Source organism: Lepidothrix coronata, unplaced genomic scaffold (genome assembly GCF_001604755.1).
Source record: "Lepidothrix coronata isolate B3197 unplaced genomic scaffold, Lepidothrix_coronata-1.0 Scaffold154, whole genome shotgun sequence".
In the NCBI taxonomy this organism is placed as follows: Eukaryota; Metazoa; Chordata; class Aves; order Passeriformes; family Pipridae; genus Lepidothrix; species Lepidothrix coronata.
Window position 1 is genome coordinate 495581 of NW_016690334.1, and position 11274 is coordinate 506854.

An 11274-nucleotide genomic window follows, 5' to 3' on the forward strand; every position below is an offset into this window, starting at 1 on the left:
TGTGATTAACAGATAAGTCTCTCGTGTCAGCCAGTGAAAGGAACAAGATTCTACAGTTCAAGTAGATGGAGCAAATGTCTCTTAGTGAAAATGTGTCCTGCTACATAAAACAACTTGTTCTGCAGCAGTAATGGATTTAATTTCTCGTGCCCTTTCTGCCACAGGTTGACAACAAAGGCCGGAATTTCCTCCATGTGGCTGTTCAGAACTCAGACATCGAGAGTGTGCTGTTCCTGATCAGTGTCCAGGCAAATGTGAACTCCAGGGTCCAGGATGCCTCCAAACTGACCCCTCTCCACCTGGCAGTCCAGGCTGGCTCCGAGATCATCGTGCGCAATCTGGTACGTGCTGGAGTCGCTTTTCCTCTGCTTAAAAATGCACGTTGTGGCTTAACACACAGTGCCTGTAACCTGGAGAAGGCACCTGAAGGTGACACCACTTTTTCTGAAACAGAAAGTTCCCTTAGTTTGTGCTGTTGCTGAGCTCCCCCAGGTTTGCAGCAATCCCTGGGCAGACTCACCTAAAGAACCTTTCCCTTGCCCTTTCTACGCATTTGAACACAAACACAAGTTGCAGCAGCTCAGTAATGACAGCATTTTATATGTGCTGGAGGCCCTGCAGTATCTCTGTGCAGTGGAGTCTTGTGTGCTTCATTCACAGAAGTAAAGAAATAGCCCTGGAGGCATCGCTGACCGTGTCCCTTTTGCACCCTGACAGCTGCTGGCAGGGGCCCAGGTGAACGAGCTGACCAAGCACCGTCAGACTGCCCTTCACTTGGCAGCACAGCAGGACCTGCCCACCATTTGCTCAGTCCTTCTGGAGAATGGAGTGGACTTTGCAGCTGTAGATGAAAATGGAAATAACGGTAAATGTCAAGTTACACAAGTCAGTGCAAACACTTCAGTAGGTCTGGGGGTGGGGAGAGCCCACTGACAGGGCTTGTTCTGCAGAGGTGGAACAGAATGAAGGTCCAAGAAATCAGAGGTTTTGAGAGGGAAGATGGGAGAAGTGGAAGGGGGGGTTGTTAATCTATTTATTAACTGCAATTATTGCTGACATTCAGAGTCTTGGACCTTGTTTTGTTTTGACTTTTCAGCTCTTCATCTGGCAGTGATGCACGGCCGGCTGAACAACATCCGGGTCCTCCTCACAGAGTGCAATGTGGATGCAGAAGCCTTTAATATCAGGTAATTATTTATAGTCTTGAGACTAAAAGAACCACATTCTGTTTTAAAATGTATGATTACATGACTGGTTTAAAAAATCAACAAGGATTTGGCTTGTATTATAATATTTATACACAAATTCGAGTGAAATGTGCAGATGATGCTGTGGAAATTATATGTATACACTAAGAAAAGGAAGTTAAAGTAGGCAGTTGAGATAAGCTCAGTTGGTTAGAGCATGGTGCTGATAACACCAAGGTTGTGGGGCTGATCCCTGTATGGACCATTCATTTAAGAGTTGTACTTGATGATCCTTCTGGGTCCCTTCCAACTCAGAATATTCCGTTTATGTGGTACTGAGTTACTGAGGTAATGGTTTAAGTCTGAACCAAACTTGAAAACAAGGAGAGTTGGATGAGGAACTGCAGTAGCAAGCAGACTTTGATCAGGATAACAAACTCTTTTCCCCAGAGGCCAGTCACCAATGCATATTTTGGGACAATATGGGAAAGATAATGCAGCAGCCATCTGTGACCTCTTCTTGGAGTGTATGCCAGAGTACCCTCTAGACAAACCTGATGCTGAAGGAAACACAGGTGGGTGAGACTCAACAGCTGTTGAATTTGAAAACCACTCAAGTTGTATTCATGGTATGTCACTTTTAAAGCTGGAATAATTGGCAGTAATATGTTAAATACAATAAGATGCAAACATTGCACAGAAACTTAAAAACTAAAGATGCTGCTCTGCACTGAGGGTACCACAGCCCACCACTCTGCTAGCAGGGAACTGGCTTTTATTTTTCAGTGCTGCTCTTGGCTTACATGAAGGGAAATGCCAACTTGTGTCGTGCAATAGTGAGAGCTGGAGCTCGGCTTGGAGTCAACAACAACCAGGGAGTCAACATCTTCAACTACCAAGTTGCTACAAAACAGCTTCTCTTTAGGCTGCTGGGTGAGTACCACTGGCTGCAGTGGGAAAGTGTTTTTAGCTTATGCTTCTGGGATACTTCAGTGAAGGAAAGAACTCTGGACACCTGACTTAGATGACAGTAGTTCCAGACAGGCTGAACTTGTGAATTTTATACTACTTTCAGTGGGGGGGGTAGGAATACTATTTTTTCTCACAATCAGCTGAGTAGTTGTACAATGCAGACCTGTCAAACTTAAATATTGCTTTTCCTGGAAGGATAGACATGGAAACTCCTGGCTGGGTGTGTAGTCTGATATAGCTTAAAACCCAGACACTGCTTTTTAACTGCTGCTGTGTAGTTGCTGTGGGTAATGTGATGATGTTGAAAGCAACTAAACATTGTCTACAACCAAGACTGCAAGAGTAGTTAGATCCATTGTGCTGGCTGCAACCTAAAACTGGACAAAGCCTCCTTAATATGTTTAGTGAACTCAAGAGGTGTCTGAGCCCATTTTGTCTTTACATTTTTGCCTCTAACAGATATGCTGACAAAAGAACCTCCCTGGTGTGATGGCTCCAACTGCTACGAATGCACTGCCAAATTTGGAGTCACGACAAGAAAACATCACTGGTAACGTGACCCATCTTGCTGTGCTTACAAGGAAAGATTCCTCTTCCAAATGTAGTTAGGCTTGTTCCACCTGGTGGTTTAGGGAACCTCCATGTTAATGCAGGTGTATAACCACTAATCCAGCTGAAACATTCCACCCTGTCTTAGATCAGTAACTTGTGGTCTGACTAAAATCCTATCTTAAGCAGTTTGTGCATTTAATATTCTGACTGGTTGTAAATGAGAAATCCTGTCCAAGTTCCAGTAGTAAAACAGGATTTAAATGCCCACGTTCAGTAGTTGTCATGGAAAGATTGATGCACTTCACTCAAAGGGAGAACAGTGTATTGTGTTGATAAAGGACAGTGAGTTAACAAAGTTCAGTGGTAAAGGTGGCAGTGGTTTAGCAAGACTTGATGGCAAGGTACACTTGATTATTTACTGTATAGAGGAATGGGTCAGACAAAACTGAGGCTCAGAAGACCCCTTGTGTTCCAAAGTCCTCACTGGGAGTTCAGGTGTGACTGGATCCAGACTTAGTCCCAGGCTTGGCCAATGGCTTATGTCTGAAGGATGATACATGTGCAATCAATCCTTTAGATCACTTAGCTAACATTCAAGGTTTCAGCACTTATTCCCAATTCACTTACTGAGTATCTGACACTCTCAGCCGTGAGTAACCTCGAGAGGTGTCCCAGCTCCAGGGGAGATCCTGGTGTGCAGCCCACTGCCACGCAGGAGAGCTCAACAGGCTGTTCACTACTTATGGAGCAAGATGATTGACTTGCAACTCTGTTTGTCCCCAGAGCCCAGCTTAGCCAGACACAGCCTTTGGGACAGCCCTCTGGCTGTTCTTTATCCAGGACAGGCAGGAGGGAGCACGCCAGCCCTGTGTGGGGCTGACCCGCTCTGAAACAGGAGAGAGATTTGGGCAGTTGTTGCCAGCTCAGCTTTGGGGTTCTGTTTGTAAGGGCTGAAAATGCTGACACGAGTTGCTCTTATGTAGATATGAGTTGCCTTTTTCAGCTAGTCTGAACTTCTCCAAACATGCTGGGTTAGAGGGAAGTTAAGCTAAGATTTTCTTAACCCAGTGTTCCAGGGAAACCACAGGTGGATCAGTTGAGGTTGTACCAGTTGACTGACCGGTACAGAAGCATCGTGTGGTTTTGGCATTAGTAAACTCTTCCATGAGAGATATCAGAAGATACAAGACAAACATAGCATTTCAGTTGGTACTGTCCATTTTAGTGATGACAGCATTGATAAAGAATGTCATAAAGACTACAATCCTGGTGTTCATTAGGAGTGAACTCACTTTTCTCCCACCCCTCTTCTCCCAACAGCCGACACTGTGGACGCCTGCTCTGCCATAAGTGCTCAACAAAGGAGATTCCCATCATAAAATTTGATCTGAACAAGCCAGTCCGAGTTTGCAACATCTGCTTTGATGTCCTGACTCTGGGAGGAGTCTCCTAGTATGCTGTGGAAGTAAAGGGATTCCCAGTCAGTGCTCCTGACAGCAGCTCTGCTTACAAGCCCTCTGGATAGGGAAGAGGAGGCCTATACATGTCTTCTGCAATAGACTGAACTAATTAAGGACCCTGTTATGATATACTCTGGTATAAATGACTTTGTATGACTGTAAATGTATCAGGCTGTGATAGACTTCACTAGGAATTCGAGTGGATCGTGGCAACCAAGTGACAAAAGAACTTAGACCCTCTTCTAGTTGCAGTGGGGTATGGAAGCTGAAATTTAGACTGTTTGAATCGATGCAAAACAGGTCTGTCCTTGACATGGTGCTTTGCACTGAGCAACTCTATTAAGTCCTGTGGCTTTCAGGCTGCTTAGTAGAGATGGCATTAAGTTTCAGGGTAACCAGGTATCTTTCTTTGCTTTGTCTTAAAGATAAATGTTCCCCTTCTCTAGAGAAGACTTCTTGTGAAGCTAAACTGAGCTGTTGCAACCACTGTTCATTTCAAGAAACTCTTCAAACCCGGGGTAGTTCTAAGTATAGCTCAAGAATTGTGGCCTTACAACAGAAAGCTTTACACCATCTGATGCGAAGCAGTCAGAATTGCAGACCCACATCTTGATACCTCCTCAGCAAAGTCTCATCAGCTTTAGCATGTTCAGAAGTGCAGGATTGCTTTAGGCAGTAAATGCTCTTGCTCATCCCTGCTAGAACTGTCAGTCTTTGTTGCACTTTCATTTTTACGTCGCTGGTCCTGCCAGTCCGGGGAACTTGTGCAAATGGCTGAGTTTGCTGAAAGGCCTGAGCATGTGCTAAAGGAGAAACACTAAACCTGGGCAAGTCAAACTCACAGTACAGCAATAAATGCTGAAGTGCATTAGGAATCCCGTGAGGGGGACAGTAGCACTTTGCTTGGTTTACAGAGCCTGGTGACTGCTGGGGGAGAGCCAGGAGCCCTGCCAGTGTAGAATGTGCTGCACCTCGAGACACTAAATTTGGGTCCATTTTCAGCAGGATTGCTGGTGAGTGGGACTGTATGTGGAGGCTTCCTATTAGGAGTAAGCTGCAGTATTTTAATCTAGGCTGGTCATGCTCTTTTAAACATGGTTGATCCGTGAAAACCCATCACCACGTTGTGCAGGTAGACGGGAAGGGACTTTCCCGGTAGACCAAGTTGTGATTTGATGGCCAAAGGCTTCAGTTAGGAAAAATGGGTACTTAAGCAAAACTACATGCCATGTTAAGGCTGTTTTTATCCCAAGAGATGAACGTAGTTTAGACTCAGCCCAGCATTCCTCATCTGTGCTCCATGAACTGGTGTGCATTGATGTAATGACTGTTATTTCCAGTGAACACATGGACAGTTGGTGACAGTGACTTGTCAGTCTTAAAGAGTCAGATGAGATGATAAACCAGACTGCTGCTGTAGGGGAGACTTGCTTGAGGTTGTTCTCAAACTTGTCCAAGGAGAGGAGAGGAGAGGGTGTAACTGCTGACGTTTGCACAATGAATTTCACGTCAAGTCTCACTTGATCTGCACTTTGATCTCCCAATATGCACATGTTGTAACTGGAATCACCCCTGTAACACTAGGAAGAGTAATGGGTGACAATACAAACTTGTCTCACTGTTTGATGTCTGCTGCTGTCCTGTTCCAACAGAATGCCCTGGGTAACACAGCTGGTCTCTTAACACAGTTACTAATCCAAATGGTGCATCTCTGGCATGATATTGTAAGTGAATGTGGGACTACAGTGGTGTCAGTTAATGTTGGTGACTGAACTAATGGTGTCAGTCAACTGCAAGCTACAGTCTGGGTTCTTTGAAATAGGTGATGGCAAACATTGTACTTTTAGTCCATTGCTTTCTGACGTTTCAGGGTGTCACTGGCTTTAAGTCTGTAGCAGTGAAAGTTAATGTGGAGAGAGTGAATTTGGTGAAAGAATCCTGCCTGTAGTGTGTCCCATGGGAACACGTTGACTTCCTTCTTGGTTTGGAGCTGCAGAGCTGTGGAGGGGTAAGTGTGTGCTCAGAATGCTTCCAGACACTGGTAGCACTGGTAGAGGAGTGGTTTTCCAAGGCCACAGCCTATGGACTTCAACTCAGTTGGAAAACTGCACAACATGTAAGTGCTAAAGCATTGAAACATCACTTTTTCAGTGACTTCTCTGGAAGGGGCAAAGGAACAGGGAGCTCAGCTCTAATAGAATAAGCAAGCTTTTAACTGATGGAAAAGTGTGGATGTGGTGAAAACTCAACTGAATGGCAAGTTTAAGGCTGGCTAGTTGCTCTTTTAGAAAGTAGAATATTAACTAAAACTGTGTAAAACTCTGAAAGATTTGGGAAACCATCTGTAGTGTTCCTGTTTTGCTGTTTACAGCTAGTACTGTCCCAGCTTTCTTACTGAAGTCTGAAATGACAGTTAAGGTTATTGATAAATGTACAGTCTGAAGTGTTCATTAAAGCAACTAAATTCAGCAAATTTGATCATTTTAAAGTGCCTTTGAGATAGTTTCCTTCCAGCCAACTCTGAATAGCTTTCTGCCAGAGCTAAAGGGGAAAAGCTCAACAACTTAAACCAAAACCCAAGTCAGTTCTTTTCTAGTTCAGCTGAGGAGGTTGACCCCACCAACAAGTGGTGGGACTCAGCCCATCACACACTCTGCCTAGTACTGGTCTGGGCTCTCAGACCTCTGAGGCTTTTTGGGAGTTTTGCTGGCAATGCTCCACTGCAGGGTACAAATGTGAACGAGGCACTTGGTAACACAGTGGTGGTCAACACATTTCGAACTCTAAACAACTGCTCTTCCCTTTTTGTAGCATTATACAGTGGTGACCAAACCCCCCACCCCCTTCCCCCTGCTGTCTTTTAGTGGTATCTATTAACTTCAGACTCAAGTCTGCCAAGCATTGAACAAAAGGGTAAATGGAGAACACAGTGGTGTCCCTGGAAGTGCTGCTGCCACACCAGGCTCCAGGCACTTCAGCAGGGCTGCCTGGGAAGTCTGGGTGGTTCGTGCTGTAGCTTTTTGTTCTGAGACTGGATTCCTTTTGATTGCAGTCACCCAGCACTCTTACACAAGCACAAAATGTGGTCTGAGATTTTGTGTCTCTGTACAAGGTGCAGTCACCGTTTCACACCACTGAGTGGAGTGAGAAGGTCAGTGTTCAAGGTACTCCAGAGTAAGTTGCTGGCTAAAAGCTGACATGCCTTAATGACTTCCTGTGCTGGAGATTAACAGCTTGTACAACTGCTCAGTAGTGCTTCTAAACTAACATGGAACAGTATGGGAGGCCAAGGCTGGATTGTTCTGTAGATCAAATGTTAATAGGCAAGTCCTCTCTTTTCTGTAACCAGCAGAGGTGGGTACTGCAGCAAACTTGTCTCTAGAAAAATCAAAGCTTGTACGAGTGACAGAAGTAACTCTGAACCTTCTAATACCCTCTGTGAAATAGAAAAGGAAGTCTTAGAACAATGGCATTTTATCTGCAATGTTTGTCTGGAGTCATTGTAAAAATGTATTTTTCCAATATGCATTACTTTGTTGTGTAATGATTCTACTTGTAATAAAATGCAGAACTAGACGATGCATCCTGAGGTGAAACCTTGCTAAGGACACATCTGCTCCTGGAGAGAGCTGTCCCCTCTGCCAGCTATCCTTCCAACCCACCAGGAAAACCAGGGATACAGCATCCAGTTGGGCATGACAGCTTTTATTCTTTGTTCTGAAATTATTCCAGGTGTTCATTTTCACGTGGAACTGCTACACTTTCTTTTGGCTGACAAGATCTGTAGTTTGTACCTATGTGAATGCCTCATACCAGACTTATGTGTAATCAGTGAAACAATCCAGCTCCCCCCAGGCCGGAGCTGGTTCCTGGAGTGAATCAGTTCAAGTGGCAGACACTTGGTGCACTCAGCTGTGTCCTGGGGGGCAGCCCAGCCCCTGGGAGGGCACAGAGCTGCTGCAGCTTCACTTCAGGAGCAGGAAAACCCCACTGCAACAGCAAAGCCAGCCAGGCCCCCGGGGTGCCACTGTGGTGCATTAGGCTTTTATTAATAAAACTTACTAAAGTCCAGATGGATGGTGAGCTTTATTAGAACACTGTGGTGACTTGTCCTCTCTCTATTGCTCTTTTCTTCCCACCCTTTTCCGCCATGGGAGAATCCAGGTGAGCTGCTCAATGGAAGTCCAAGCACGACACTCCTGGAGCACTTCAGGTCAGTGAGGGTGTCTCCCTGTTTGCTTTAATAGGTGACTTATTCCCAGTGCAAGACAAACTTTCCCCCCCGGTGATTCCAAACACTAAACTGAGAAATAAACTGAACTGGTTTTCAACCAACTTTAACTTAGAGCAAAATCCTCCTGCCCTGCCTTCCTGCAGGAGTTTGATTTTGGTGTAGCTCCTGCAATCAAAACCATCCCCTCAGCACTGTTGGTGTAGTGATGGAGTGTTACAGCAAGATCAAACTTGCTTAGAAGTTAGAGCTGGTCCACCTTCACTAGGCCTGACTTGCCCTCACAAACTACTTCTTACACTATTTAATAATATGGAATTTGCTGCAACGTTTAAATAGCTTTAGAAAGTTCCTTTAAAGGTATTCCAATCATCTTGGGGGATGGTTTCACCACTTTAACAAGAAAATGCATTTAAACAGGTGCTGTCTAAAAGCAAAGGCCATGCTGGCACTTCCCCTGCCCACAAGGTCCTGGAGGCAGTGAAGCTTTGCAGCTCTCTCCTGCACCTCTCACTCAGCTTCATCCTCAGGAGTGTTGTGTGAAAGGAGCAGTTCCACCCCCAGAGCTGGTTCAGTTCTGCCCCACATGTCCCACTCCCCCTGTCACTGGGAACAGCTGCCTGAAGTGCCTTGGGGGGCTTCTCAAGGTGATGGTGGAAAAGAAACACACCAGGATTAGGTTAAAACCCCCACAACTCCCCCTAAATCTCTATTACAACCAGCATTTACACGTTTAAGTTGCCCTGTGGCTCCATCCATGGCAGCTGTAGCATCTGAACTTTATCAGTGAAAAGTGATGTAAAAGTCCTCCAGCAAGGGAGTGATTATTGTTACTTTGAAGTAATTTACTGCCCAGCCTCCTCTAAGCTTGCTAATTAACTGATCATTTAGATCTGGGGTCTTTCTTTAGAGGTGGCAGTAGCTAAAAATGAATTTATAAACACCTTCCAGCTGCTTATAAATAGGTGGTAGCTGCCCTAAGGAAAAGAACTGACCACAGCTCAGCAGAGACTGTGTTTTGCTGGACTCTTGATCTGGGTGTCTCTCAAGGCTCAGCTACACCAGGAGCTGATTTTAACAGCAGATTCTACCAAAACCAGCACCTGCTTCCCTGCAGCCTGGGGCTTATAGTGCCTGGGCCCTGTGCAGGTGTTCATTTGTCCTTTTCAGCAGAAAAATGGCAATGACCTGCCCTGGTCTTCTGGGAATCACTTGTAATACTGAATTTTGCCACGGATTTTAAGGGAGCTGGGCCTTGTGAGGACACATCCAGCTCAGTCTGATGGGCACCAGATGGGAGGATGTCATAGACCAGAATGGAAAGAGGAGGCAGATTATTGGATGGTTGTGTTGCCACACAGGCAATAAAAGCTATTTAAAACTTACTCACTCCTGATCTGAACAGTTTGAAAGTGGTGAATCACAGAGCAGGAGGGTGCTCATAGGTGGCTTCCCATGTCTAATGCAAACACTGAAGGAAATCCAGCTCTGGCCTTTGCCTTTTGTACTCCAAGACATTGATAAAGCTTGTGTGTAACCCAACTGCACAAGCTCCCAGATACTGTGTACCCTAATTGGAGGAGAAATTCAGGCTTCTCCCTGCTACCTTTAAACTCTCTGGAGCAAATCAGGTGCCTGGGAAGGAGCATCAGCACAGAAATGCAGCCTGGCCTGAGGACGGTGCACGAGCTGAGGTCAGTGATGCTGCAGCAGTTCTGTGCTCACTGACCCCACTGCCTCAACACCCAGCATGTCCCACCACTGTGCACACAAACATCTATTTCCTGGCTGCACAAGAAAGCAGTTTTTAAATAGAATTCAGGCCGTGCATCTTACAGTTGTAAAAATACCACAGGAACAAAGGAAGTACCCTGTTACTGATTTTGTACTAAAGTGTTTCCCCCCCTCCCTCAGCTCCATCTCCACAGGTTAAAAAGTACCACAAATAACATGGAATTGTTATTTGCACAGACAGCTGGAAGGGATGGAGCTGGAGCTGCCCACCCACAGTGTAATGTTCCGCTGCAGGATTCTCCGTGCCCTGGAATCCAGCCCCTGGAATCACCCCGTGAGGACACACTGCTCGGCCAGGGCAGGGCAGCCCTCGTACTCCTCCAGGTGAGGGTCATCCAGGTCCCCCCTGTCACTGTGCTGGGAGGAGGGTGGGTGGCCCCAGGGGGGCCCTGTGCTCCTCACACACACGCAGTGACTCCCCTTGGAGCCAGGGCGGTACAGCTTCCGAGGGACTCCGGCCCAGGCTCTGCTCACTCCCCCACTGGGAAGGGAAAAGGAAAATAAATTACAAGTCAAACCCATGGAAATGCTTCCAGTGCATAGAGAATCATTAGAAAAAAAAAAAACCCAAGGCAATCTGGGGGAATTAGAACGAACAATATACCCCACTGAGGTCGACTTTGCTCCCAGCAGCCCCCATCCCACAGCTCTGTGATACCTTTTTTACTGGCTGTGCTTCAGAAACCCGAGGCCTGAACCTGGTTTCATCACTGCTGCTACACACTCCCACCCTTCTGGGAGCGACCAACTTCTGTGTCCCACATTTCCACTGCCGGAAAAGGAATCACAGCCCTGTGTAACACAGCAAAGTGCCTTTTCTGGAGGTACCTCATTGCTCACAGGTGACCACACGTCATCACAGAGTGGTTTGGGTTGGAAGGGACCTCAAAGATCATCCAATCCACCCCTTGCCATGAGCAGGGACACCTTCCACTAAACCAGGCTTCCCCAGCTAATTCACTGTGTCTCTACACCTTTAAATGTCTATTCCTAGGCCCAATCCTGCCTGTTCCCCCAACCACATCAGCTTTTAAACCTGTAAACTCTTACACCAGTCCCAAGGCTGCACCCAAGCTCA

General features: G+C 46.1%; 2 protein-coding genes across 2 annotated transcripts in view; one reads left to right on the forward strand and one right to left on the reverse strand.

Moving 5' to 3' along the window:
* ANKFY1 (ankyrin repeat and FYVE domain containing 1) overlaps positions 1-7752 on the forward strand; it is a 32280-nt gene extending 24528 nt beyond the window's left edge. Inside the window, exons 16-22 of the mRNA XM_017828837.1 lie at positions 144-341; positions 718-865; positions 1097-1187; positions 1638-1762; positions 1974-2120; positions 2619-2709; positions 4032-7752. Of these exons, the coding sequence (XP_017684326.1) occupies positions 144-341; positions 718-865; positions 1097-1187; positions 1638-1762; positions 1974-2120; positions 2619-2709; positions 4032-4164 (933 nt within the window). The 3' untranslated portion in view covers positions 4165-7752. The remainder of the gene's footprint in view (positions 1-143; positions 342-717; positions 866-1096; positions 1188-1637; positions 1763-1973; positions 2121-2618; positions 2710-4031) is intronic.
* Positions 7753-7907: 155 nt separating this feature from the next.
* The window catches only part of LOC108504190 (neuferricin), a gene marked incomplete at its 5' end in the record, with an annotated part of 5515 nt that continues 2148 nt past the window's right edge, over positions 7908-11274 (reverse strand). Inside the window, one exon of the mRNA XM_017828865.1 lies at positions 7908-10677. Coding sequence (XP_017684354.1) covers positions 10464-10677 — 214 coding nt within the window. The remainder of the gene's footprint in view (positions 10678-11274) is intronic.